This window comes from Myotis myotis, unplaced genomic scaffold, assembly GCF_014108235.1.
Source record: "Myotis myotis isolate mMyoMyo1 unplaced genomic scaffold, mMyoMyo1.p scaffold_m19_p_35, whole genome shotgun sequence".
Lineage (NCBI taxonomy): Eukaryota > Metazoa > Chordata > Mammalia > Chiroptera > Vespertilionidae > Myotis > Myotis myotis.
In genome coordinates, this window is record NW_023416341.1 from 1,528,233 (window position 1) to 1,554,375 (window position 26,143).

Below are 26,143 nucleotides of genomic sequence, written 5' to 3' on the forward strand. Positions count from 1 at the left end.
ATTGACCTGGTTTTGCTTCTGAAAATGCCCAGCTCTCCACAGGGGCACGATCTGTGGTAAATAGTATTGACATTCTGCCTGGGAGCAAGGTGTTCAGAGGGGGCCATCCATCAGTTATGCTTAACTGTGTTAAACAACGATGGAGAAGACCTCTCCTCTGCCAAGTCTCTCCCCTGTGACCTCATTGCTGGGAATGTTGATGAAAATGTTTTTCAAAAATGAAATTCAATGAGGAAACAACAGATAAGCCCAGATTGAGGGACAATCCACAGAAAACTGGCCTGGAGTCTTCCAATATATCAGTTGCAGGAGAGACAGGAAGGCTGTTCTGGACGAAAGGAGGGTACAGAGACGTCGCAGTTACGCTATGTGGGGTCCTGGGAGGAGAATTGCTATAAATTTAAGGACAGTTTTGGGAAATTCAGAGAAATTGAAAATTAAGTGCATTATGTTGTAAATAATATAGTGATGTCCAGTCTCCCATATTCGGTAATTCTATTGTGGTTATATAGAGAAGGCTCTTGTTCTCAGAAGACACATGCCGGAGCGCGCAGGCGTGAGCGGCCATGCTGTCTACACTAGCGCATAAGTGGGCCCGAGTAAAGAACAGGTTTACCTATTGAGGAGGAGGAAAGGGAGAAGGGAGAAGGGAGAAATGGGGCCAGATGCTGACATTTGGTGACTGTAGGTGAAGGGGTTTGGGTATTATACTATTCTGATCAATTGCCTATTTTAAATTTTTTCAAAATAAAAACTTTTTTTAAAGCTTCAGTAGAGCTAAGCATCAGCAAAGGAAGACACAGAGGAAAGTCAGAAAGGAGAGCTCGTTTAGAAAAGCTGAGTCCGGTGGTATGCATGCCGGTTTCCTGATTGTGCTATTGTGCTGTGGCCACGCGGGTGTTACCACGGGGGAAACTGGCTGCAGCGTACATGAGATCTGCGTGTATTGTTCTTACAAATGGTGCGTGAAATACACAGCCAGCTCAAAATAGAAAGTACTAAAGAAAAAATAAATGAAACAAGCCCAGATGCCCAGGTCCTACCACCAGAGGTCCTGGTTCTCAGCCTGGCTGTGGCTCAGGCATTGTACCTTGCGTGAAGCACCCCACGTGACGATAATTTGTAGCAATATTTGCAGCAGTTCAAGGAGAAGATAGGGCTGTGGATCTCAAGGGTTCAGATGCACAGGAATCACGAAGGGCATTGGTTTAAAAGGCATATTTTAGGTCTAATGTTTAAGCTACCAGAATTTGTACTTTTAACCAAAGAACTCCCGGTGATTCTGAACCAGAGGCCTGATGAGTCGAGTCCAGTTCAAATGGAAGCAGTTTTGGAGATAATTTGGATGTTGTGGCTTGGATTTGGGACTAGAAAAGAGATTTAAAAATTCGAAGTTAAAATCTCACCTACACTATACAATCAAGGTAAAAATAAAGTTAAAAAAAACCACCAAAATAAAACAACAAAAATCCACTGAGGTTTACAAAAGCCAGGAGGGGATGGGAGAGGTTCTGCCCTTGTCTTTAGATTCATATCCTGCACTCTGGAATCTTGGGTGGGAGATGGCACTTAAAAGAATAGAAAATGAAAGATACAAAAACATAATAGCTCTAGACAGCATCTCCTGTGGTACAGATCAATTTCTATCCAGATATTGACTATTAGTGTCAAGAAAAGACTAAAGTATATGCAACATACTTTTTTAAGAAAGCAAGGAAGTCTTAATATCTTTTAAAAATATTTTCATGGAAAATTATTTTATTTAGGTTTTGACTATTTAAAGATGTTAATTTTAGATAAATAGAAAATTAATTTTGTGTTATTATATGAAGACATTATTAAACCAAGGAAATGAATATGAACCCTTCATTTTTTTTTTTTCACTTTGGTCACATTAAAAATATATTTCAACTTGAGAAAAAAAATAATCTGGAGAAAACGGGCCTGTAGGAGAGGATTCTTACAAGTTATGACTTGAAAAAATTATGCTCAAATTCAAGATAAGGATAGAAACATAGTGATGAGTGGAAGAGTGTGTGACCAAATGGGGAGGGCCCAGACCTGTGCCTGCAAGGACCAGGCTTCAACTCACAATGTGTATCGTTGACTGGCCTGGTGTTGTGCTGTGGTCATGATTATTGCTGTTTTATTTTGAATCAAAAACTTACTCTGAGCATGCTCCCTCCTGTTTGCTCTGTTCCTTACCACTCTCTGTTGGTGACTCTGAGACTCACATTGCTGGTTTACGTCTTCTGGAGATGTTGGAGCTTGTCACTCCTGTTTTAGGGAGTAAAAAGAACAGGTGCCTAAGTCTCGCAAGCCTGGAACTTTTCTGTAAACTCTGTGAGTCACTCTCAGAGGCCCCATTGCCTCCCCTTTGACAAAAAGGGGCAAATTAGGTATCTCCTGTGCTTGTCAGCTCTGAAATTGTAAATCCTAGGTTGAGTTTATAGGCAACCCTATTTCTGATTACAAAATCCATAGGAGTAGAATATTCAGTCCCCACTCATCCAAGGACTCCTGTAGCTCATTAATAAGTTACGTATGTGGGGTTTGAATAGCCTCTCTCTACCCTAGATCTAAGCTTCATATTGGCAGAGATGTGTGCTCTCTCTTTGCCTGCTCTGTCTCTGGTCCTTGGAAAAGTGCTTGGCCTAGAGTTAGTGTGCAAATAAATCTTTGTTAAGCAAGCGGATTGAATAATTGAGTGAATCAATGAGTGAGGTGTGGTGTAGATGTTGATTCGGCACCCTGGGCAGCCCACACAAGCTGAGTTCAGTCATCACATCGCTGAGTTATAATTACAGTGACAGTATTTTCCAAACTGTGAATCAGGAAACATAACCTGACAAATAATTTTTTTGCTGCTTGGGGTAGAAGAATCAGTTTGAGAAATGGAGTTTGGGTCCTGGAATATTGGGATCACTGGCACACGGTGCCAATTAAGATGGATATTTTCAGCGACATGAGCAAGGCCGGAGGGATGACAAGCACAGCCCTGGCATCGAGTGCCGGGGACGCCGGGAAGAGTCTTGACACAGCTCGGCTGACTCATCATGGGGAGACGGGCACCGTGGTACGAGGCTTTCTGGTTTTAAGAGAAGCCAAGTATCTGGGTTTCTTTGTGTTCAATTTTTCCGCCTTATTTTTTTTAATGTTGGTAAAAAATTCACAATTTTCTGTGGACCAAAGATAGAAAATGGCCAGATTTGGCTTTCAGACCATCAGCTTGAAACTTCTGGTTCAATGGAAGCCTTGCTGGTTCCCGACAAGAGGAGGTCTTTCTCCTTCCCAGTGGCACGTTATTAGCCCCTCTGTACCCAGAGCCATCAAGGGCGTGGTGCCCTGAATGCACCCAGAGATGCCCAGTTGGACAGCTCAGATTGAAGGACAGCCTGGCTGATGGCATTAGGAGTGCTCTGGGCAGGAGAGGCAGACAGCACAAGGAATAATTCAGTGATGTGCATGAATGATTCATGTGGAACGATGCTGAACAAGCACTAAATGCCCATGAAAGGCAGGTCCGGAGGGAGAGATGTGATCCTTTCACCCAATAGAGCGCTTCTGTAAGTGAAGCTCTCGGGTGGTATCTGACTTACTACAGCATCTTTTTTAATCCTAATAAAAATAAAGAATGACCTGTGAATCAATATTGGGATAAATATTGTCTTTTATTTCTTACATGTATTGGCTATATGGAATACCTTAGGTACTTTTACATTATTTTTCATAATTTTGTATAACATCTAATACATGAGTGCTTTCGCATTAGGAAAGAGTCAAACAATTCAGAAATAAACTGAATAGAATATGAAAAGCTCTCTCCATCTATCCAGTCAAACTGTGTCCAGCTTTTGATTGAGTACATATACTTTGTTTATTTTGTTTTTAACATGTTTTTATTGATTTCAGAGAGAGGAAGGGAGAGGGAGAGAGATAGAAACATCAGTGATGAGAGAGAATCATCAATTGGCTGCCTCCTGCATGCCCCATACTGAGGATCAAGCCCACAACCCAGGCATGTGCCCTGACCGGGAATCAAACACTGACCTCCTGGTTCGTAGGTTGATGCTCAACCACTGAGCCACTCAGGCTGGGCTGCTTTTTTAAATTTTATTTTGTCATTCATTCATTTCTTATTTTCTATTTCAGTTCATTTCTCCTTTTATCTTGATTCTTCTGTAAACTTTTTGGTTTAATTTATTGCTTTGGTTCTATCCCACTCCCACTACACATCCTGGCTTCTTTTTTAAAAAATATATATATTTTATTGATTTTTTACAGAGAGGAAGGGGGAGAGATAGAGAGTTAGAAACATCGATGAGAGAGAAACATCGACCAGCTGCCTCCTGCACATCTCCTACTGGGCATGTGCCCGCAACCCAGGTACATGCCTTGACCGGAATCGAACCTGGGACCCTTCAGTCCACAGGCCGACGCTCTGTCCACTGAGCCAAACCAGTTTCGGCCATCCTGGCTTCTTAAGTTAAATGTTTAATTTATTTATATTCAGTCTTGTTTTCTAATATATCAGTGTTAAGACTATAAATTTTCCTCTGAACACTGCTTTGTTCTTATCCCACAAATTTGCTATTTATATAGTGTTTTCATTGTCATTTGTTTCTAATTTGTGATTTTAGGTTTTTTCCTCCTCTATATATTTAGAAGAATTTTTTTTACAAATGTTCTAAGTAAATAGTTGTGTTTTTTTTTTATCTATTTTTGTTTTATTTTGTGTTAATTTCTAGTTTTACTACTTTATGATCAGGGAATGGCTTGTTTGGTTTCAGAGACTGTTTTTTGGACATTTCTGAGGTTCTGTTTGTGGCCTACCAGATCATTTTTATAAATGCTCCATGGTATTTCAAGAGAATAATAATTCTCTTTTTGGTACAAAGTTCTCAATCTATCTATTAAGCCAAGCGATTCATTGAATTATTTACCCTGGTGAGTCTTAAAGTATGGTCCCAGACTACCCATATCAGAGTCACCTGGGCTGCTTATTAAAAATGTGAATTCTCATACCCCTCTCAGAGACACGGATTTGGATCTGGAATGCTCGGATTCTGCATTTCTCATAAGACTTCTGGGAAGTTCTCATGCTCATTAGCAAACCACTGCAATAGATCCTACTTAATTTTTCTCTGTTTAATCCGGTTGATTTCTGTGAACTTGTCAATTTTCCCTTATATTTCTTTGTTTTTGCTTTATATATTTAAAATCTATCATATATGTAAAATTTCTAGTAGATAGTGCCTTTTATTCATATGAATATGTCAGTGTCATTATCTTTGTCCCATTTAAAATAGTAGCTGGACCGTTTCAGTATGAAGGCTTGTGTCTTTCTTTAGCCCTGGAAAATAATAATAATAATATTATGACTAATATTATTACGAATTCGTGCATGGGTGGGTCCCTTGGCCTGGCCGGCAATCTGGGCCGATTGGAAGGGCTGGCCTGCCAGCGGGAGGGACTGAGGGAGATTGGCCTCAGCAGCAGGCTAACCATTGGCCAATTCTGTGAGGAATCGGGCTCCTTCCTCCCTCCTGCCTGGGTCCGGAGTGCAGGTGAACCAGATTCGAGGCTGTGAGAGCCCCAGCAGCAAGGTCTGGATCAGTGTGCGTCATAGCTACCGGCCAGTTGTCCGGTCGTTCCCGTCATTCGGTTGTAATGGTTGCTTAGGCTTTTATATATATAGATCATTATTATCTTCCATTGTTTCTGGTCTGTCGTCTGGAGCATCTGGTGGACAAATGTTAGCCCAGATCTGTCTTTGCAAGTGACTTAATTTTTCTTTCAAACTTCTTTTTTGTCTTTTTGTACTGTGTTTTTATAAAATTGTTTGGCTTGATTTTGATTGAGCTTTTAAGATCTCTCACTAGAGAGAATGAATGAAAGGTCCTCTTAAATCTCTCCAGGGATATGAATGTCCTGTGTTGTAAAGTCTTCCTCTATACTATTAACTCTCTTTCTTTGGGTATTTGTTCTTTTATTCATTTGGTGGCTATCAGTCAGGGTGTTGATTTTTCCCAGATGTGTGCTCATTCTTGAGAATCCCACTTCCTCCACTCATTCTGGTGATTGTGGAGTCGGGGCATAACATGCTCTTGGAAGCTGTGCACCTTATCTTCCCGCCCAGGTCTGGGAGCTCCTAGTCTGCCTTTGGGATGGTGATCTCCTGTGGGGGGCATTGTCCTGCCTTCTGGCTCAGTATCCACACTCTAGGCTTCAGTCGGTGGGTGAGCACCTCTGTACTTAATGCAGCCAGGAGCCAGCAGCCTTAAAAGTAGCCCCAACGAATGCCCTGTGATCTCTGTCTCTGTCTTTCAGGAATTCCTCAGAATTTCTAATCTGCCAGCAGCATTCTTTATTGTTTGGTCTCTATCTCACCATCCGCATTCCATTTTCTATAGCCAATCCCAGCTCTGGACAGGGAGGTGAGGCACTTGGGGCCTCACAGCCGGGTAACAGTCAGGCACCTCAGTATGCTGAGTCCATGTCCTTGCTCTTACATCACGCCACTGCCTAAGACCAGGATGCTTTTTCTTCATAGAGATGGGATGGAAGAGACTGCTCCAAGGTCCTTCATAAATAAAGTTAGCTTTAAATGAAAAAGGTAGGGCTCAAGTCACTTTATTCTGGGAAATTTGTGATCTAGGAGCCAACGGGCATGAGGCATGGGCTGGTAAGCCCTCAGTTAGGTTCTTGATGCTCATTCTACTTGTAATTTCTTCCAGAATGGATGTCTTTGTTGCCAGATTATAAATTCCATGAGAACAAGGACTCTATCTGTCTGATTCATTCCTCTGTCCGAGTACTTAGCAGTCAGACCTGCTAATGGGGACAAATACATTCAGCAATAAACATTTGTTGAATAATGAATGAATGAAAAGGAGAACAAGTTAGTCTATACCCCCTCAGTGCAGGGTGAAAATCTTTTCTGGGCCAGGCAGGTTAATATACATGAGTAAAATGGCTCATATAAGGCAATAGGAGCTAGTGGGGATTATTGCAACTAACAGTGCATGCTGGGCTAAAGGCACTCAGATCCCACTTTTATAAAACTGCCAACTAAATGAGAGACATTGCTGGGGGTTGGCAGGGAGGAGGGGTATTGGCTGCAGGCCAGTGACAGCTCCCTGGGGATGCTGCTTCCTCTTGGGACAGTCAAAGTACCCGCTGCGCTTCATGCTCTAAACACTTGATCTTCTTGTGGGCAGAGTCAATAGGATCTGAGAAACAGAGAAGAAATGCTGTCATCTCACTTTTAAACTTGCTGTGAAAACCAGACCTCTGTAAGAGCAGTCCTGAAACACTGATTCACGGCTGTCATCTCTTTGTGTCCCTTCAGCAACCTTGTCAGCTTGTCAGGGCCCATTCCCACAGTTGAGGTGGGGCTTGAGCTCAGAGACTTGCTGGGGGACACAGAGCAGCTGGAGTGGGCCCAGAACCCAGGCCCTGAACTTACTTACACCTCGCTGTCCCCTTTCTGAGGGTAGTTAGAGGGTTAATGCTTCATCTACCAACAACCCACATTTAACACGTTTAATGGCCTCAAGGCAGCTTTGTCCAAAGCTGTTACCAGCAGGTTTCATCAGTTCCATGCAAGTCCTGGACAGTCACTGGGCCCTGACTTCCCTCCTGCTCAGAGACCGCTTGCTTCCAACGTGCGGGTGCCAGGAAAGGAATAAATGTGGGCAGGTGGCAAAGCGCCTGGGTTTGGAGTTGGACAGTTATTCATCCAAACCGGCTCTGCTGTTGCTAGCCCTGTTACCTGGGGCTGTACTTAGGTGCCCTGGGCCTGTACTTAGGTGCCCTGGGCCTGTAAGAAAGGACACCGCTGGGGTGGTGAACAGCTGCCATGGGATAAGGTGTGGAGAGAGGTTAGCTTGGTAATTGGTGGCTGCTGCTGTTGGTGTTATAGTTATTATCACTGTTATCGCAAACAGCTTTATGGTTGCCCAGGTTGGCTCTTTCCCTGGCCCAGCAGAATGAGGCAGGTCAGGCATGAGAGGCACTGATCCACTGGCCAGCGAACCCTGCTGCATTTCAGTCAGTGGCCAGCCCCGGCCCCCTCCCTGGCCCCCTCCCTGACCCCCTCCCTAACCCCCTCCCCGGCCCCCTTCCCTGATCCCCTCCCTGACCCCTCCCTGGCTCTCCACCAGGGGTCCAACTTGTGTGCAGTCCCATCGTCCACTCCCTCCAGCACATTTCTGACCTGGGCTCCTTGCAGAGGACTTTCTGTTGAAAGGGCTTTAACTTAACATTTTAAACACTAAACATTGAAATTGCACATAACAAGGCTGTAAAGCAAAGCTATAAACTTACTTTTCACAGAGAAATTTCTGGATGGTAGCTTCAAAGCAGCTGGTGGCGGCTGCAGCCCGGGGTCCCTTTGAAGTCTCGGCAAGTGGGCTTTCAGAGCCTGCACCCAGGTCCTCATCTTTCTGGAAGGAAGGGCTTTGAGCGCTCCTTAGTTCGTCTCCCTCCGCCCGGGACAGAAGGTTCTAGACCACACGGGCATTATAAGGGCAGAGGTTCCTAAGGTTTGCTCCTCCGGTATGAGCAAACGTATTATTTTCTTTTGTGAAGAAGATGCCAGCCATGCAGAATTTAGGCTTCTTTTTAAAGTATATTTTGTAAATACAAATATGGCATTTAAATTTGTATTAATTGAACAGAAGTAAAATCAAATTGGAAATGGGGAATTATTGAAATTGAAATTTATTACAAGAGATTTTTCTGAAAATATCTCACCAGTTTAACAAATTATGAAAGAAACATTGAGGTCAGAGTTGCCCATCTTTTTAAACTCTGTTTCTGTTCATGAGGGATTTGAATTGACTCACTGACTCGGAAAATGAGTCAGGGCTGTGCCACGCCGCCTGCCCTCTTCTGGTTTCCATTAGCTACGCTGAGGGCTTGGGTTTTGACATTGCAGTTTGCTCCGTGACGCACATGTGCACAGTTGTCTAGGATACTCCGTCTCTAACCAGCTTCCACGCCCACCACCAGGTCTGCACCGCTGCTCCGGGCTGTGCTCTTTATTCTGATGGCACCACCATCGTTTGGATTTTGTCATCCGGGAGGTTTTTTCTGAGACGGGCTCACGGGGTTATATTTCCTGAGTTTCTTCCTGTTGGATTGGTGGCCTGTTGTTTTTTAGTCTGGACCACTCCACTGGATACAGGAAGTCAGACTGACACTGCTCCATCACCTCCGGGGCCAGATGCTGTTGCTCGCCGCGTCTGAGTCACTCCCTTGGGGACAGATGTGTCCCGCGGGCTGGGGACCCAGGGTCCTCCACTGCTGTCCCTCCCGCTACTGTGGGGAATATATTTCTTTGCAAGAGTTGGGACAAGATTTAAACATAAATGTAAATATATCATTATTTTCTAATTATAAAATTGGGAATCTACACTAATAAAAGACAAAGATGCTAATTGACCATACCGTCACTACGCCCAAGCCATGCCCACCAGCCAATCAGAGCGACTATATGCAAATTAACCCAACCAATATGGCGGCCGGCAGCCACGGAGCTGGAGCAAGCAGGAGGCTTGGTTGCCCCGGCGATGGAGGAAGCCAAGCTTCCCGCCTGCTCTGGCTGGCTGTGGCCTATGCAAAAGGCAACAAAGTTTCAATTATAGAAGTTAAATAAATCCCAGATACCTGCTTCCAGCCAGCCTCCACCGGGAACTTGGGTGGCTGGGGGCTGTGGCAGCCTGCAACAGCCATCAGCCCCTCACCCAGGATGACTACACCCTCATGGGGTAAGGGTCCCTGCTGGGGGGCTTGGCCAGCCTGCAAACAGCCATCAGCCCCTCACCCAGGCTGGCCAGGCACCCCAGCAGGGACCCCTACCCTGAAGGGGCTGTGGCCAGCCTGCAAACAGCCATCAGCCCCACACCCAGGCTTGCCAGGCACCCCAGCGGGGACCCTCACCCTAAAGGGGCTGTGGCCAGCCTGCAAACAGCTGTCAGCCCCTCACCTGGGCTGGCCAGGCACCCTAGCGGGGACCCCCACCATGAAGGGGGTGTGGCTAGCCTACAAACAGCCATCAGCCCCTCACCCAGGCTGGCCAGGCACCCCAGGGGTGACCCCCACCCTGAAGGGGGTGTGGCCAGTCTGAAAACAGCCCTCAGCCCTTCACCCAGGCTGGCCAGGAACCCCAGCAGGACCCCCACCCTGATCTGGGACACCCTTCAGGGCAAACCAGCCAGCCCCCACCCATTCACCAGGCCTCTATCCTGTATAATAAAAGGGTAATATGCAAATTGACCCTAACAGCAGAGTGACTGGGAATCACTGGTCATTATGAAACACACTGACCACCAGGGGGCAGACGCTCAATGCAGGAGCTGCCCCCTGGTGGTCAGTGTGCTCCCACAGGGGGAGCTCTGCTCAGCCACAAGCCTGGCTGATGGCTGCCAGTACAGTGGTGGTGGTGGGAGCCTCTCCTGCCTCCTCAGCAGTCCTAAGGATGTCTGACTGCAGCTAGGCCTACTCCCTGCTGGCATGTGGACATCCCCTGAGGGCTCCTGGGCTGCCAGAGGGATGTCTGACTGCCAGCTTAGGCCCAATGCCCCGGGGAGCGGGCCTAAGCCAGCAGGTGGTCATTCCCCGAGGGGTCCCAGACTGTGAGAGGGCACAGGCCAGGCTGAGGGACCCTCCCGAGTGCACAAATTTTTGTGCACCGGGCCTCTAGTAGGCTTATAAGAAAAAATTAAGTAAAACAAAGTAGGGAAGAGAGTCCCCATAATGTCACCCCCAGAGAGAACATTGTTAATAGTTTAATGATGATTTTTCCAGAGCTTTCTTATGCAGAGAAACTAATAATTATTTTTAAAATTGGGTTTATAATGACATGCTTCTCTTTCCTTAAATGTGTATCTTGCTATTTTTGAGAAAGTGGACATGATCTACCTCATTCTCAGGAAGGGCTGCCCGAGGCTCCGTCAGTGCCTGCCTATGATTAATTTAAGCATCTTTTACTGGTGAGCATTTGGATCATTCTCTATTATAAAGATGCCCAACAGTGTTTATATACTTACGAGTGGAGGATACGTTTTTAGAGGGGCTTGGTTAAAGAGTATCTATATATATATATATATATGTACGTGTGTGTGTGTGTGTGTGTGTGTGTGTGTGTATGGTTAATTTCTAGTCAGTCATTTCTGTCATCTCTGCCTCCAAAATACATCTCAAAATGCATCTCCCATTCCCACCTTCATCTTCCACCTGCTGTCGCAGCTGCAACTGTTCACCCTGTCTCCACCCGGGCGCCAACTTGGTATCCAAGCACCATAGTGATCTGTAGAAACAGAAATCAGATCACATTCTGTTTCTTCTTAGCACTTTTCAGTGGCCTCTTCATGTCCATAAAGCAAAGTCCAGACTTTACCCTGAGGCCTACAAAGCCATGCCCTGGGTGACCCCTGCTCCCTGCCCTCCCTTCACTTGATGTGCATGGACCACCCTCCGGTCACTGCCACCTGCTGGCCTTGGCTCTGCTGTCCCCCCTGCCTGACACACTGGGCCCCAGACACTCACTGGGAGGCTCTTTATCCGCCAGCCTCCCCTGGCCAGCTTTCCTCAGGCTCCCTCCGCCCACCCACTCTCCGCCCGTCTCCAGTCAGTCCCTTTCCTCACAGTCCTGGCCACATCTGGAATGCCGTCTCTTTTTGTTTAGGCAGCGGTTGCTTGCGGCTTTGCCACCTTATTCCCCATCACCCCATCAGCGCCCAGCGCAGCACCGCAGCATGCCTGCATGAACGGTCCATTAACAATGGCACTTGCCACATCGCCTTCCCGGTTGACAGGGCCATGGCAATGCAGGAGAGTCGGTTTCACACTTGGGTAATCCAGAGGGAGCAGGAGCAGTGGCTGAGGGCACAAGGCCCGGCTCTGCCATTCAATCACTCTAGCAGGTGCAGCGGTTCTCCACCTTCCTAACGCCGCGGCCCTTTCATACAGCTCCTCATGTTGTGGGGACCCCCAACCACAAAATTATTTTCGTTGCTACTTCATAACTGTAATGTTGCTACTGTTATGAATCGTAATGTAAATATCTGATATGCAGGGTGTATTTTCATTGTTCGCGACCCACAGGTTGAGAACCGCTGGCTTAGAGGCTCTAGGCCTCAGTTCTCCAGTTAGGGGGGGGACTCCAAAAATTCAGTCACTTAAAATGTGGGGTTGCAACATTGTGACGATGATGAAGAGGCTGCAGGGAGCCTGCTCAGCTGGCCATGGGTTCGAGAATCCTAATGTCCTAAATCCTCCCTGGAGCTGGCTATGCTGGGGGCTCACTCTGCCTTGGACAACAGAGAGGATGACTGTGGGCCCTGGAATGACTGGGATTTCCTGGACAGTGACAGCAGTTTCCCAACGAGGAGTGTCCCAGCTAGCTGGCGCCCATTTCATTGCTTTGTTCCACAGTAACCTGCGAGCATATTGGGGCTCCAGAGAGAGGCTTGCATCTGCTGTCTCACCTGGCCTTGCATCCACTTGTGCAGAACCTAGAACTGAAGCTGTTAAACTTCAGGTCACCCAGGAACTCACTTTTCCTGTGGAGAAGCAGGAAATCCTTTGACCTCCCCACTGCCGTCAGACGTTGAAGACATGAGCCATGACCTCAGTCTGGCTTCCAGGAAGGTTGCATGGACCACCTCAATGCCCTCAGCCAGAAGGCCTTGTTACTGTCTTTTTTAATGATGTTCATGAATATGTGCTCACTTTAGTGCATGGCTTTTCAACCTCACCACTAGACACTGGGCCAGATAGTTCTTCGTTGTGGGCAACTGTCCTGTACATTCTAGGATGCTCAACAGCATCTCTGGCCTCTACCTACTAGATGCCACTGGCATTCCCTTTGCCCTGTTGTGATCCAGAACTTCTCTAATCATTGCCACATATGCTCTGGGCGGCAAAATTATCCACGATTCAGACCACTACTTATTAAACAATTTTTTGAGGCAGGGATTTGTTAACCCATTTTTATGGATGTAAAATGCAGATTGGAGGATTAGTAACGTGTTAAGGGTCTCATCACTATGCCACCTCTAAGGCACGTGGGTCCTCTCCACCCTTCTTATGGCCACTATCTAGTCACCCACATAAAACAATCATTTAGAAAATATTTGTCAAACACCTACTACATGCCAGGCAGCGTTCTGTTTGCTCAGTAACTACCGTGGTACTTGGTATTGGGCAGAATGGGAGGGAGAAGGTGTAAAAGATAGACAGCTCTGTTCATTTCCTATTGCTCCCGGACTACGAGAGGGTGCAGTCCAGGCTGAGGGACCCCTCCCACTGAGTGCACAAATTTTGAGCACCGGGCCTCTAGTAATAATAATAATAAAAAGATGTCAGCAGACCTATATTCCTCTGGAAGCTGTAGAGGAGAATCCCTTTTCTCCTTCAAAGCCAGCAGTGTAACATCTTTCCTCCTCCCTGACCTCTGCTTCCATCCTTATACCTTCTCTTTCTGACTCTAATCCTCCTGCCTCCCTTTTACAAAGACCCTTCTGATTACATCAGGCCTATCTGGATAATCCAGGATAATCTCCCCCATCTCAAGATCCTTAATTTAATTACATCTGCAAAGTCCCTTTGTAACTGGACAACCAGGGGGTCTAGGCTGCCTGTCACTACTTGAGCCAATTCAGCAGAGAGAGGGTTGAGTCATGTATGAACATTTATTCCAGTACTGCTGGAGGTTTGGGAGAGCAGCAGGTCATCCACAAAAATCTGGTCTGCACCTCCCTATAAGCCAGCTGCTTATATTGGGTTGAAGGACAAAGATCACATGGGAAAGTAGGCAAAAGGGTATTCCAAATGGGCAATTTGCAGGTAATACAGGATGGAGATTTGCAAAGGGCTGGGGATCTTCAAAGCGCTGGCAATATGCAAAGGGCTGGGGGTCTTCAAAGGGCTGACGGCTCTGGTTTTTGCAACAAGGTTATTAATCTTTCTTTTTTTACATAAAGGAGATACATATGCATATTTAAATATATTTTTATTGATTTCAGAGAGGAAGGGAGAGGGAAAGAGAGAGAGAAACATGAGTGACAAGAGAGAATCATTGGTTGGCTGCCTCCTGCAGCCTACTGGGGACCGAGCCCACAACCTGGGCATGTGCCCTTGATGGGAATGGAACCTGGGACCCTTCAGTCTGCAGGCTGAGGCTCTATCCACTGAGCCAAACTGGCTAGGGCAAGATTGTTAATCTTTCCATGATAATAAGCAGCTCCCAGATGGGGAGGATGGGCTGCATTTCCAGGTGAGCAACTCCCAACCAGGTTAGAATGTGCCTTCTTTAATCAGAACAAAACAGTCGTGGTTAACAGAGTATGATGAATATTTCTTATATTCTATTTCTGCCCTAACACCTTTGCCATGTACAGGGATATTCACCGGTCCCAGGGATTAGAATGTGGACATATTTGGGGACCACTTATTCAGCCTACAACAGTCTTTCCTCTGCCACCAAAGATTGATTTCCATCTTAAATACAAAATGCATTCATCCCAAGCTTCCCAGAAGCCTCAACCCATTACCATATCAACTCAAGTCCAAAATATGTCCAAGTCTCTTTATCATCCAAATCAGGTATGGGTGAGATTCTGGGTGTGACCCATATTAGGTCCAAATTCCTCTCCATCTGTGTTCTTGTGAAACCGGAAAGCCAGTTATCTGCTCCTAAATGCAATGGTGGGCCGGGCACAGGAGAGCAGTTACAGCATTTCCCATCACAGGAGAGAGAAAATGAAAGGAGGAAAGATGGCACCAAAGCCAAGCCGTCTTGAAATCCACTGGGCCAGCTCCATGAGGTTTCAAGGCCCAAGAATAAATCTGTGTGGCTCAGGGCTCCCGCCTCTGGGCCCGTGGCTCCACTCTTGGAGTCATCCTTCCTCTTGCCTGAGGGTAAATGTACTTCAGCGAAGTCGTGTTGTCCCCTGTCTCCTGCCTGTAGAATTTTGGGTGTCTCCCTCTCATTCGGTTCTAGCTGGCAGTGTTTCTGCTGGATGACATTCTCAGAAACCATGTGGATCTCCTAGTATGCCTCTAGAATTCATTCCATTCGACAACAAGTTCCTTCATAGATTTTCCCTGGATAATCCCGTCTCTACTCCTGGCGCCGGCTGAGATAGCTAAGGGGACCCACAAGCCCATGTCTGATCTCTTCAAAGAGCCCTCAGGGTGATTGAATGCTCTAAACTTTGGCTCCTCTGCACTATTAGCCAAAGGTTGCTGAGTCACACCCTTGGTTTTCTCTCCAGAGCATGCTTTTTGACAGGGAATCTCCTAATTTAATGTCTTTTTCAACCCAAATAGAATGAGAGTTTCCCAGATCATCCTATCCCTTTTTACTTAATAATTTTCCCCTCAGACTATCTCTTTCCTCTCACAGTTTTTCCTATGCAGCAAGAAGAAACCAGACTGCATCTTCAACACTTGGTCTGGAAATCTCTTCAGCTAAATATCCAAGCCCATCATTTACAGAGTTTCACTTACCACATAATGTAGGACACAATTCCGCTGCGATCCTGCCACCGTATAACAGATTCCCTCTCCTCTAGCTCCCAGTAGCATGCTCCTCCCTTTCTCACCAGCGGCACGTTAATGTGCATGTTGGTCACTGGTCTGTGTAGGATTGTTTTTCTAAGACAATCAGTTTTCCACGCAGTGCTTCTCACTTCCTCAGAGGCCCTCACTGAGCCATGGGGCCAGGGATTGGGACTTGGACATCTTTGGGGAGTCATATTCGCCTACCCCAGCCACTGTTAGCCACCAAACCTTTATTCATTCCTTTCCTTTTCTCCCACGTCTATTAGATGCTATGCGGGCTCCAGGGGTGGTCTAGCTAGGCTAACCAAACATACTGGTTTGCCCAAATAGTCCATTTTACATTTTTTGTCCCAGTGTAAATGTAGTAATATTCTTTTTCAAAAGTATCCTGGCTTTGTTGATAAATTTTTTGATCACTCCTGTCTTAATTCTTGGCCTTAAAATTGTAAATCTGCAATCTTATGAGACAAAACACATTAAAAAATTGTCAAGCAATAATAGCTAAGTACTAAATATTGCGACATTTAGGTGCTTCTAAACATCCTCCAGTACACAGGACAGGCCCCACAACCGTGCACCAGACATTAACCATCTGGAATTTCAGGCTCATCTGGAGCCTTTGGGATTTCATACTCAGATACGGTCCCTGGGCCAGCAGCGCCAGCATTGCCTTGTTAGAAATGCAAATTCTCAGCTCTGTCCAGAACCCACCGAAGCAGGAACTGTGGGCAGGACCCCACAATCTGTTTTAACAAGCCCCAAACCAAACCATCTCTCTCTCACACACTCACACACATGTACACACACACGTGCACACACATACATGCACGTGTGCATGCGCACACATTCTTAGTGGCATACCAGGCATGTGAACAGCACAGTTAATACTGTAAACACTGTTCTGTTCAGAGTTGCTTGTGTGTCCCTGCCTTTTGTTTTCTTGTCTTCAAAGTGATGACAACACCTGGGTTGAGATGATTTGGGTAAATGTTAGTTTGGCGGGGATAGTTCTTTGGTTCTAAAAATCTATTTCAGATGATTTTATCAAAGTGACATATTTCCTTTCTCACTTTTCTTGACCTTTGGCAGGAGCTAAGAAAAAGCCTAGAACTTAGTGTCAATCTACAAAGGAAGCAAAAGGACTGTTCCAGTGACGAGTATGACTCCATTGAAGAGGACGTGCTCTCTGAGCCCGAGCCTGAGGACCAGGCCCTGGGGAGCAGTCCCAGACATGGCACCCCTCTTTCCAGGGGGGACTCCGTGCAGGAGGATGCTCCTGACGACCAGGAGACGGCAGGACACCCTTCCCGGGGCCCAGACACCCTCGTGGTGCTGGAATTCAACCCGGCTTCCAAAGGTGAGCTCTGCCTTGTGTGGTGTTTCCTTGTCTTTGGTGTCTCTGGATCCGAGAGTCGGACTTAAGTTTCCAGCCACACTGTGAGTTCCGCTTGGATAGACCGTCCTGCGGGCCAGGGAGCTGTATCAGTCAGGTCTCTGCGGGTTGCAAGAGGCAAAGGCCTCAGATGACACTGAAATTCCAGGTGGTCCATGCCTGGCGGTGTGGGGGCTGCCTTGTGCATCTGCACGCCAACTGGGCCAAGCAAAAGGGACCGTGTTAGCTTGGAGAACGGAGGAGTCCAGGGCTTAGCAGGACTCATTTCTCTCCTCTCCTCCTCCTCCTTCCTGCCCTTCCCTCCCTTCCCTCTTCTCCACTCCCCTCTCTTGTCTCCTTTGCCTTTCCCTCCTCTGTCCATTCCCTTCCTTCTCCTTCCCTTCCTCCCTCTCACCTCTGCCCTCTTTGTCTTGTTTTGGTACAGTCCTCAGGTAGGCGCTCCGCATACAGACACAGAATTGAGACACTGCATCTGATGGCTTTGCAACTCCATCAGAATGTGGATTTTCCTTCCTAAAAGTTCCAGCAAAAGTCCCAGCCCTGGATTTGAAGCCCACAGTGGGCCACATCTCTGAGCCAGTTACTGTGGCTCTGATGGGCCAGTCCAGCTATGGGTGTGGTTATCACCACCCAGACCACATGCACTGACAACAGTTTCCAAAGGAAAATCAAGGCAGATCTGAAGACGGGGAGAGCATGCTGGGCAGACGGAAACCACAGCTGTCCACAGAGGAGGCTTTTCAGGCAAGACCCGGGAAAGTAGAGTGAAACGCAGTGGGGCACGGGCCGGGCCTGCCTGCTGCAGTCCTGTTCTCCACTTTGGCTGGCGGCTGGCGGCCTCTCCTGCCCCTCCTGCTGGGGTGCCCTATCAGGAACCAGATTTCAAGCCCAGCCAGGGGGGCAGCATGTGCGAAGCTAGGAAGAGAAATGGGGGATGTGTGAATCAGCCACTGTATTAGTTCACTCGGGCTGCCGTGACAGACCACAGGCTAGGGGGGACCACAGGCTGAGGGGACCACAGGCCAGGGGAACTACAGGCCAGGGAGGACCACAGGCCGAGGGGACCACAGGCCGGGGGGACCACAGGTCGGGGGACCACAGGCTGGGGGGACCACAGGCCGGGGGGACCACAGGCCAGGGAGGACCACAGGCCAGGGGGACCACAGGCCAGGGAGGACCACAGGCCGGGGGGACCACAGGCCAGGGGAGACCACAGGCCGGGGAGACCACAGGCCGGGGGCCCACAGGCCGGGGAGACTACAGGCCGGGGAGACTACAGGCCGGGGAGACCACAGGCCGGGGAGACCACACGCCGGGGAGACCACAGGCCGGGGGGACCACAGGCCAGGGAGGACCACAGGCCGGGAGGACCACAGGCCGGGGGGACCACAGGCCAGGGAGGACCACAGGCCGGGAGGACCACAGGCCGGGGGGACCACAGGCCAGGGAGGACCACAGGCCGGGGGGACCACAGGCCAGGGAGGACCACAGGCCGGGGGGACCACAGGCCGGGAGGACCACAGGCCGGGGGGACCACAGGCCGGGGGGACCACAGGCCAGGGAGGACCACAGGCCGGGGGGACCACAGGCCAGGGAGGACCACAGGCCGGGGGGACCACAGGCCGGGGGCCCACAGGCCGGGGGGACCACAGGCTGGGGAGACCACAGGCTGGGGAGACCACAGGCCGGGGGGACCACAGGCCGGGGGGACCACATGCCAGGGGGGACCACAGTCCCGGGGGACCACAGGCCAAGGCTGGGGCAGCTTCAACAGCAGCAGGAACCTATTTTCTCCCAGTTCTGGAGGCTACAAGTCCAGGTGTTGACAGGGTTGGTTTCTTCTGAAGCCTCCCCTTGGCCGGACACGTCTGTCTTCTTGCTGTGTCTTCAAAGGCTGCCCCTCTATGTGTGTCTATGTCCTAATTTCCTTTTCTTATAAGGACGCCAGTCACATGGATTAGTGCCCACCATGACTGACTTGTTTTACCTAAATTACCTCTTCAGAAACCCCATCTCCAAGCACAGTCACGTTCTGAGGTGCTGGGTGTTAGGACTTGAACATAGGAGGTTTTGGGGGACATAGTAACAGGCAGCCACACCCAGGGGTTGATGTCACCAGAGAGAACGCTTGTCCCTCAGACATGTGTGTCTCACCTGCAGACCCCTCGTGGGCTGTTCCCTGGGACTAAGTCACCGCATTTCCTCTCCTCTCCACTCTGAACCCTGACACCCGGCTCCCTGCTTTCCCCTCAAGGCTTAGCTCAGAGGCTGCCTCCTCCGAGAAGCCTTCTTTGCGCTCCCAGCACGGCCTACTCTTGGTGCCTCCTCTGCTCCCACAGCAGCAGCATGGCGCGGGGCTGGCTGACCCAGCTGTCTTCCTCCCGGCCCTGTGAGCTCTGCTAGGGCACAGGCCTGCTCTTACCCTCACCTGGCACAGTCCAGCACTCAGAAAATCTTTGTCAAACAAATGAAGGAGCTGGGCCCACCTAAAGCCTCCTGATGCTTCTGTGTGCCCCACTGGGTATGTTGCTGAGGGGAGGGGGAAAGGTGGAGAGGGCGGGGAGAGGGGGACCTGTCAGGAGGCTGACCAAGCCCCCATCCTGGAAATGGGGGGGGGGGGGCCATGAGAGTCACTTCCAGGTGTGAGGACCAGCCCCAGAGGGAGAGCCGGTGGACCCTAGGCAGTGAGAGGGGTCCTGGGGATAGAACAAAGAGGGAACTTTACTTTCTTGACAGTTTACAGTTTTCCCAATGAGATTGCTTGGCAGGACCTGCATGGACCACGGTGATGTCTGTCTGTGAGCACAGAGGGGCCTGCTGTGTCCTCCTGCCACCCCACCTGCCCCTTTCATCAGCACCTCTTCCTGAGCCCCAGCAGGAGACAGATGCCCTGAGAGGAGCAGGAGGGAGGCCCAGGGCCTGTTCTCAGTCTCTGCAGACTCCAACGTGGGGCTGGAGTCTCAACTAGCCCTAAGCTTGTACTCAGGGCCAGTCAACCGGAACCTGGAGAGATGTGCTTGTTCTGGGCTGTTCGCTCGTTCATTCATTCATTCACTGGACCTACATCTTTCCCAGGCAGGGTGCTGGGACAGCTGGCCCAGTCCCTTTTCCTACAGCTCTTCATCCTAGCAGGGAAAGCACAGAAATAGCAATTGCTAGTATTTCTCGAGTTCTTATTAACATGAACCAAGCACTATTCCTGGGGCTGTACATTTAGTCCTCCATCTAATCCTCACCACAACCCCAAGGAAAGTACCTGTTTTATAGACGGGGGAGCTGAAGCACAGAGCGGTCACATAGCTTCCAAGGTCACAGCTAGAAGGGGCAGAGTGGGATCCAGTCTCCCGCACTCTGAGCCCAGAGCCTGCGCTCTTAATCGCTGGGCTAAACAAATAAACCAGATGGCTCCAAAGCGACAGCTGGGCCCGTAAGTCCCCCACCCCCTGGTTTTCCTTCTGAGTGTGAGACCAATGAGAGAGAGGCACGGGGCTCTGACACAAGGAGGGCGAATTATTGCCTTTCCTGCTGATAAGAGCTGGATGGGTGGCTATTTGGGACTGCCCCGAAGCAGGCAGACCCCTACCACACAGGTGTTGGCCGACTGGACCATGGCGACATCAGCCTGGCAGCAGGAGGCTGTGTGCCCTGAGAGCAGTGGGGCGGCCGGAAGAGGGAGGAGGGTTGAGCCCTGATGGCTTCCCGCCCCTGCTCCCATCCCATTTGTCCTTGTGAGTGGAGGCAGTGAGCGAGCAGCACAGAGAAGGGCAGAAGTTATTTTCCGATAACTGGGAAAGGAGAGGGCTGGGTTAGCTTAGGAATTCAGAGCCTTGAAGTTGTGAAGATGCTAAAACAGGCCACTGGTTGAGATGGGGGGACCACAGGCCAGGGGGACCACAGGCCAAGGAGGACCACAGGCCTGTAGAGGAGAATCCCTTTTCTCCTTCAAAGCCAGCAGTGTAACATCTTTCCTCCTCCCTGACCTCTGCTTCCATCCTTATATCTTCTCTTTCTGACTCTAATCCTCCTGCCTCCCTTTTACAAAGACCCTCCTGATTACATCAGGCCTATCTGGATAATCCAGGATAATCTCCCCCATCTCAAGATCCTTAATTTGGGGTGTCTTAGCTGGGACAGGATTGAGGAGGAGGAAGCAGCCATGGGAACAGCATCCCATGCAGGGAACAGCAAGCACAGAGGGCTTGGGGAGGGAAGAGCGTGGTGAACCCAAGAACAGAGGGAGCAGCAAGCACAGAGGGCTTGGAGAGGGAAGAGCGTGGTGAACCCAAGCACAGAAGGAGCAGCAAGCACAGAGGGCTTGGAGAGGGAGAGCGTGGTGAACCCAAGCACAGAAGGAGCAGCAAGCACAGAGGGCTTGGAGAGGGAGAGCGTGGTGAACCCAAGGACAGAGGGAGCAGCAAGCACAGAGGGCTTGGAGAGGGAAGAGCGGGTGTACCCCAGGACAGAAGAAGGGCCAGGGAGCGTGGTACAGTTGAGGTCGGCAGTGATCCCAGGTCCTTTCCAAGAGTCTGGGTCCTTGGAGCCTGGGAAATATCCTTTCTAGACTTCTGATGGCTAAGGCAGACCCCCTGGCCACAGTGTCTGCAGGACTGTCTGTGGAGAGGAGGCGGACCGTAGATAGGGAATAAAGTGGTTAGGGGCAGGGCTCCGAGCCAGACAGGCCTGGTCAATGCTGGGTCATCGCTTGACCTTGAACAAATGGCTTGGCCTCAGAGCCCTGCTCTGTGATAGTACTAGTTTCCCATGGCTGCTGTAATCAATTGCCATAAACATGGAGGCTTAAAACAACACAATTTACTGTCCCACAGTCGTGTTGGTCAGAAATTTGATGTGAGTCTCACTGGGCTAAAATCACAGTGTCGACAGTGCTGTGTTCCCTCAGGGGCTCCAGGGAAGGACCTGTTTCGGGCCTTTTCCAGCTTCCACGGGCCACCGCTTTCCTTGGCTCAGGCCCCTTCCTCCATCTTTAGAGCCAGCAACGTTGGCTCTCTGTGCCTTTCTTCCATAGTCACACCTCCCCTGGACCTCCTCTTCTGCTGCCCCTCCCGTGTGTGTGTGTGTGTGTGTGTGTGTGTGTGTGTGTGTGTGTGTGTGTGCTTGTTGTTATTGTGGTCAAATATACGTAACGTGGAATCTACCATTTGCATCATTTGTAGGAGCAGCTTGCTGTTAAGGCACTCACGTTGTTGTGCAGTCATCACCACTGTCTTCAGAAGTTCTTCATCCCAAGCTGAACTGTTCCTCTTCCTCTTCCAGGCCCCCCTATGATCACAGTGTGTCCCCTGGGATAATCCGTGATGATCGCCTTATCTTAACGTGGCGGACTAGCCCGGCTCATTCTCCCTTGCCATGTAACCTTACATGTTCACAGGTTCCAGGCTTGGACGTGGCCGTCTTTGGGGGCCATTATGCTGCCCATGGTCTATCTGCTAGGATGGCTGGGGGGCAAATGAGACGTGTGCCAAGGACCTAACTGTGTCTGGGCTCTCAAGAGCCTGTCACTTTTACTGTCACCAGCATGTTTTCAGCACTTGGGGAGCCAGTATTGTGGGCATCTGCCCCTCTCCATGCCTTGTCTTGCCCCATTGGACAGTGGGTTGTCACACACTGGGCTGCCTTGGCACTGGATGTCAGGCCAACAGGGAGCAGCTACTGCAAAAGTGCAGAGAAACACAGGCCCTTCTGAAGTCAAGAGGGGAGCGGGGAGGGGTGAGGGCAAGTCTGACCTACTCCACACAGTCCCCAACATCTTCCCTGAGCTCCTAAGACCTGCGGGACCCTTGATCCTGGGACTCCCTCTCCTTGGGGCCACCATGAGCCCCAGGACTTCCTCTGCTGGTACCTGTCGCTCCTCATTCAGTAGGTACTTTCCAGGTCTCCTGCCTTCCAGGCCAGGGGTCCCGCCTCCAGTGCCAACTCTTTCCCCTGCCTGAGCTTCATGCTGTTCAGCCACTGCCTCCCGCCCAGTGGTCCTGAGCATGCCCTCCTCCTGCTCTGACTCTTGGCTGGCTCTGAGGCCCTGGAGCCCTTTTCCCTAAACTTGAGCCATTTGCAAACCTTCTTCACAATTTTTTGCCATCTCCACAAGCCCCCTGTTCCAATGTTAGCTGTTATTTAACCAGAACCTTTCTTCTCTCCTTCCCACCCCCTTTCTCTTTCTTTTCTTTATAATTCTAGGATGGTTCCAGCAGTAATGCTCACAAAATCAAGGGTTGATATGTTGGTTACATTTTTTCCACACACATTCAGGCATATAACTGCTTAAAACATTGTTTGTCCACGTGGCATCTGGAATCATCTCCTGTCCCACCAGTGGTCCAGGTGCCCCGCGTTGGGAAACATTGACTCTAAAGCGTGGCCCATGGCCCTTCGCTGTCCACTCACCAGCCCAGGCCCCAGCCGCTCACCTGCCACATGCCTTCCAGCTGTCAGGCCTTCGCACTTGCTGTTCCCTCCCCAGCCTCGTGTCCCTGGTGACATCCTAGCCACCTGGGAGGGCCCTCCTCACTGTCTGCTGCACACCTGGCTGCCATCCTGCAGGCTGCGTGCCCTCATGCCCTGGCCCTGGAGCCCTCTGCCCAGCCCTGCTCGCTGCTCCGTCCAGCCATCCTTCCCTCGCAGGCTGTGATGTGTGCTTTGCTGCGTTCTTCCAGCTCTGGGGGCCTCGGTTGCACCATTATTTTACCTGCCATGCTGCCAGTGAAACCCAACACCTACTCGTAAATGCTAAAATTTGAGAGCCTGTGTGTGTCCTAGAATATTTCATTTATTTGCCAATATGCATGGTGGTCTCAGCAAACTTGTTTCATTGTCTGTGTTATCCACATCTCTGATTCCAGGCTAGCATGGTGCCTGGCAGGGGGTCGGGTTCAGTAAACATTGGTTGAATGAATAAATGAATGAACAAATAAACAGATGCCTGAGCAGAATGTCCCAACTCTGCTTGCACGCCGTTTTTGACATCTAAACAACTGTTTTCCTACAGGTAATAAAAAGGAGAGGAATCTGTCTGCTAAGCGAAACGACAATGCGGAGGCCCTCGTTCCCAGCAAACGAGAGCCAACCCCGACTCCCCAGCCCCCCACTGTGTTCCCAGACCGGGAGAGGCCATGTTCAAGTAAGAATTCTGGGGGCCCCGAGCAGGGCAGGGCCTGGGCCTGGGTCACTCTCAGTAGGGTGCGGTGATGCCGGAGGCCTGGCTCATTACCCTCTGCCAGGGTCAGAGCTGACCTTTTGCAAATGTATTATTAGTCAAGGTCTCCAGAGCAACAGAACCTATGGGGCGGCAGGGGAGGGGGAGAATAAGGAATTGCCTCATGCAGTTGTGAGGGCTGGCCAGTCACATCTGCGGGGTGGATTGGGGGGCTGGAGACGCAGGGAGAACCAATGTTGTAATTCAGAGGCCCTCGAGCGGGACGGACCCGTGCTGCAGAGGAAGTCTGAGGCAGTCTGCCGGAGACTCTCTCCTCAGGGAGGGTCAGTCTTTTTGTTCTATTCAGGCCTTCAATTGGTAGGATGAGGCCCACCACACCGTGAAGGCCCATCTGCTTTATTCTACCAATTACAATGTTAATCTCCTCGAAAAACATCCTCTCAGAAACACCCAGAGTAATGTTTGACCAAATACCTGGGCTCCCCGAGGCCCAGACCAGTGAACACATAAAAATCACACCCACTTTCTTGTTCTATGATAAGAAATTGGAAATTTATAATTGAAAATTTATTTTTCAGTTAATTTGCTTACTTTATGTGGGTAAAAATACATGCAAAGGGCAGTAAGTTCTAAAGGTGCAAAGGAGCTTATGGTGAAGAGTCAGTCTGCTGCTCTGCTAATGAAATGAGAGGTTACACTGAGTGTGTGACCCAGCCACCGTCGCAAGCCCTTGGTTATATCATATGCAAATAAATTATATATGTAATTTATGTAAGCAGATCATATAAGTAAATTGCAATCCTATAACTAGTCTTCAAGGTAGGTCCTGTGATTGTCCCCATTTCACAGACATGAAATTGAGGCAGAGGGCAGGTGATTCACAGCTGGAAAGTGGCAGGTGGAGGCCTCCATCGCTGGTGGAGTAACTTCACTGCTGTGTCCCTAACCAGCACTGCACACACTGAGGCTGCAGAGCAATCATCACAGCCTGGTACCCGGGGTCAAATCCAGTGGCTGGAGTGGCTCTGGGTGGTGGGGAGGCGGCACTTGCTTCTGGTTTCTATGACCAAAGGATCACAAAGACCTCAAGGCATCCTGGGGTGCCCTGGGCACAACCCAGCCCCAGCCAGCCAGCCCTGTTAGACAGGCTGAGCCAGGGGCCCTGACCTCTGTGGCTGTGTCATTTCATTCATGTTTACTAGGGAGCTGGAGGGACTGTTTCCTGCAGGGACAGGCCCAGGGACCTGCTGGTGGGAACCAGCCCCTCCCCCACAGTCATGGTCCGGAGGTGGGCCGTGCACCTGAGCCTGGGGCCTGAGCTTGGAGTTTTTCCCAGCAGCTCAGGGCAGATGGAAGGGGGGGAGGGGGGGTGAATAGCAGAGCTCTCACTGACTTAGTGAGCATCTGTTCCATGCTGTGTCAATATTGTCTTGGTTTGGATTCCCCCAGAAACAGACTCCAAGATGAGGATTCAAGAGCAAGTCATTTATTTGGGAGGTGGCTCCTGGTAGGGGACGGAAAGGGAAGGAGCCAAAACTGGCTTCATCACCAGCAAGTTCACCGGGCGGTGGAGTGCCACCTGGCTGAGGAGCTGGGGGCAGGGCTGAGCACAAGCCCCCACATCGGCCGCTGCTTCCACCCCGGGGGCGAGGCAGCTGGGCCGTACACACTCTCCCTTCCCTCGGGTTGTGGCTGTTCCGGGTGTTGAGTCCAGCACTCTGGCTGAGTGCCGGCACCCAGGCATTCTCTGAGTCACCCTATCACAACCCAGAACCCACCTGGGAGAAAGGACTGAACAAGACAAGACACTTTAGATGGCAGATGATAAAAGGCAGAGTCTGTATGAGGGGTGGGGAGCATCCATTTGGCCTGGCCCTGCCAAGGCATTAGGGGTGAGTTAATTAAATGTTTGACCCAGTATAGCAGGCTAATTTTTAAGTTGATAATTTTGTATGGTCCGAGAATGATGTTATAAATATGCCCTTGGCAGAAAAAAGGTTCCCCAT

The 26,143-nt window shown here is 49.7% G+C and overlaps 1 protein-coding gene across 4 annotated transcripts in view; it reads left to right on the forward strand.

Annotated features, from left to right (window-relative positions):
• The window catches only part of LOC118652894 (katanin interacting protein), a 203,712-nt gene that overhangs the window by 96,152 nt on the left and 81,417 nt on the right, over nucleotides 1-26,143 (forward strand). For all 4 annotated transcript variants that reach the window (XM_036303138.1, XM_036303136.1, XM_036303139.1 and 1 more), the window contains 2 exons: nucleotides 16,663-16,930; nucleotides 23,970-24,101. In XM_036303138.1, the coding sequence (XP_036159031.1) occupies nucleotides 16,663-16,930; nucleotides 23,970-24,101 (400 nt within the window). The remainder of the gene's footprint in view (nucleotides 1-16,662; nucleotides 16,931-23,969; nucleotides 24,102-26,143) is intronic.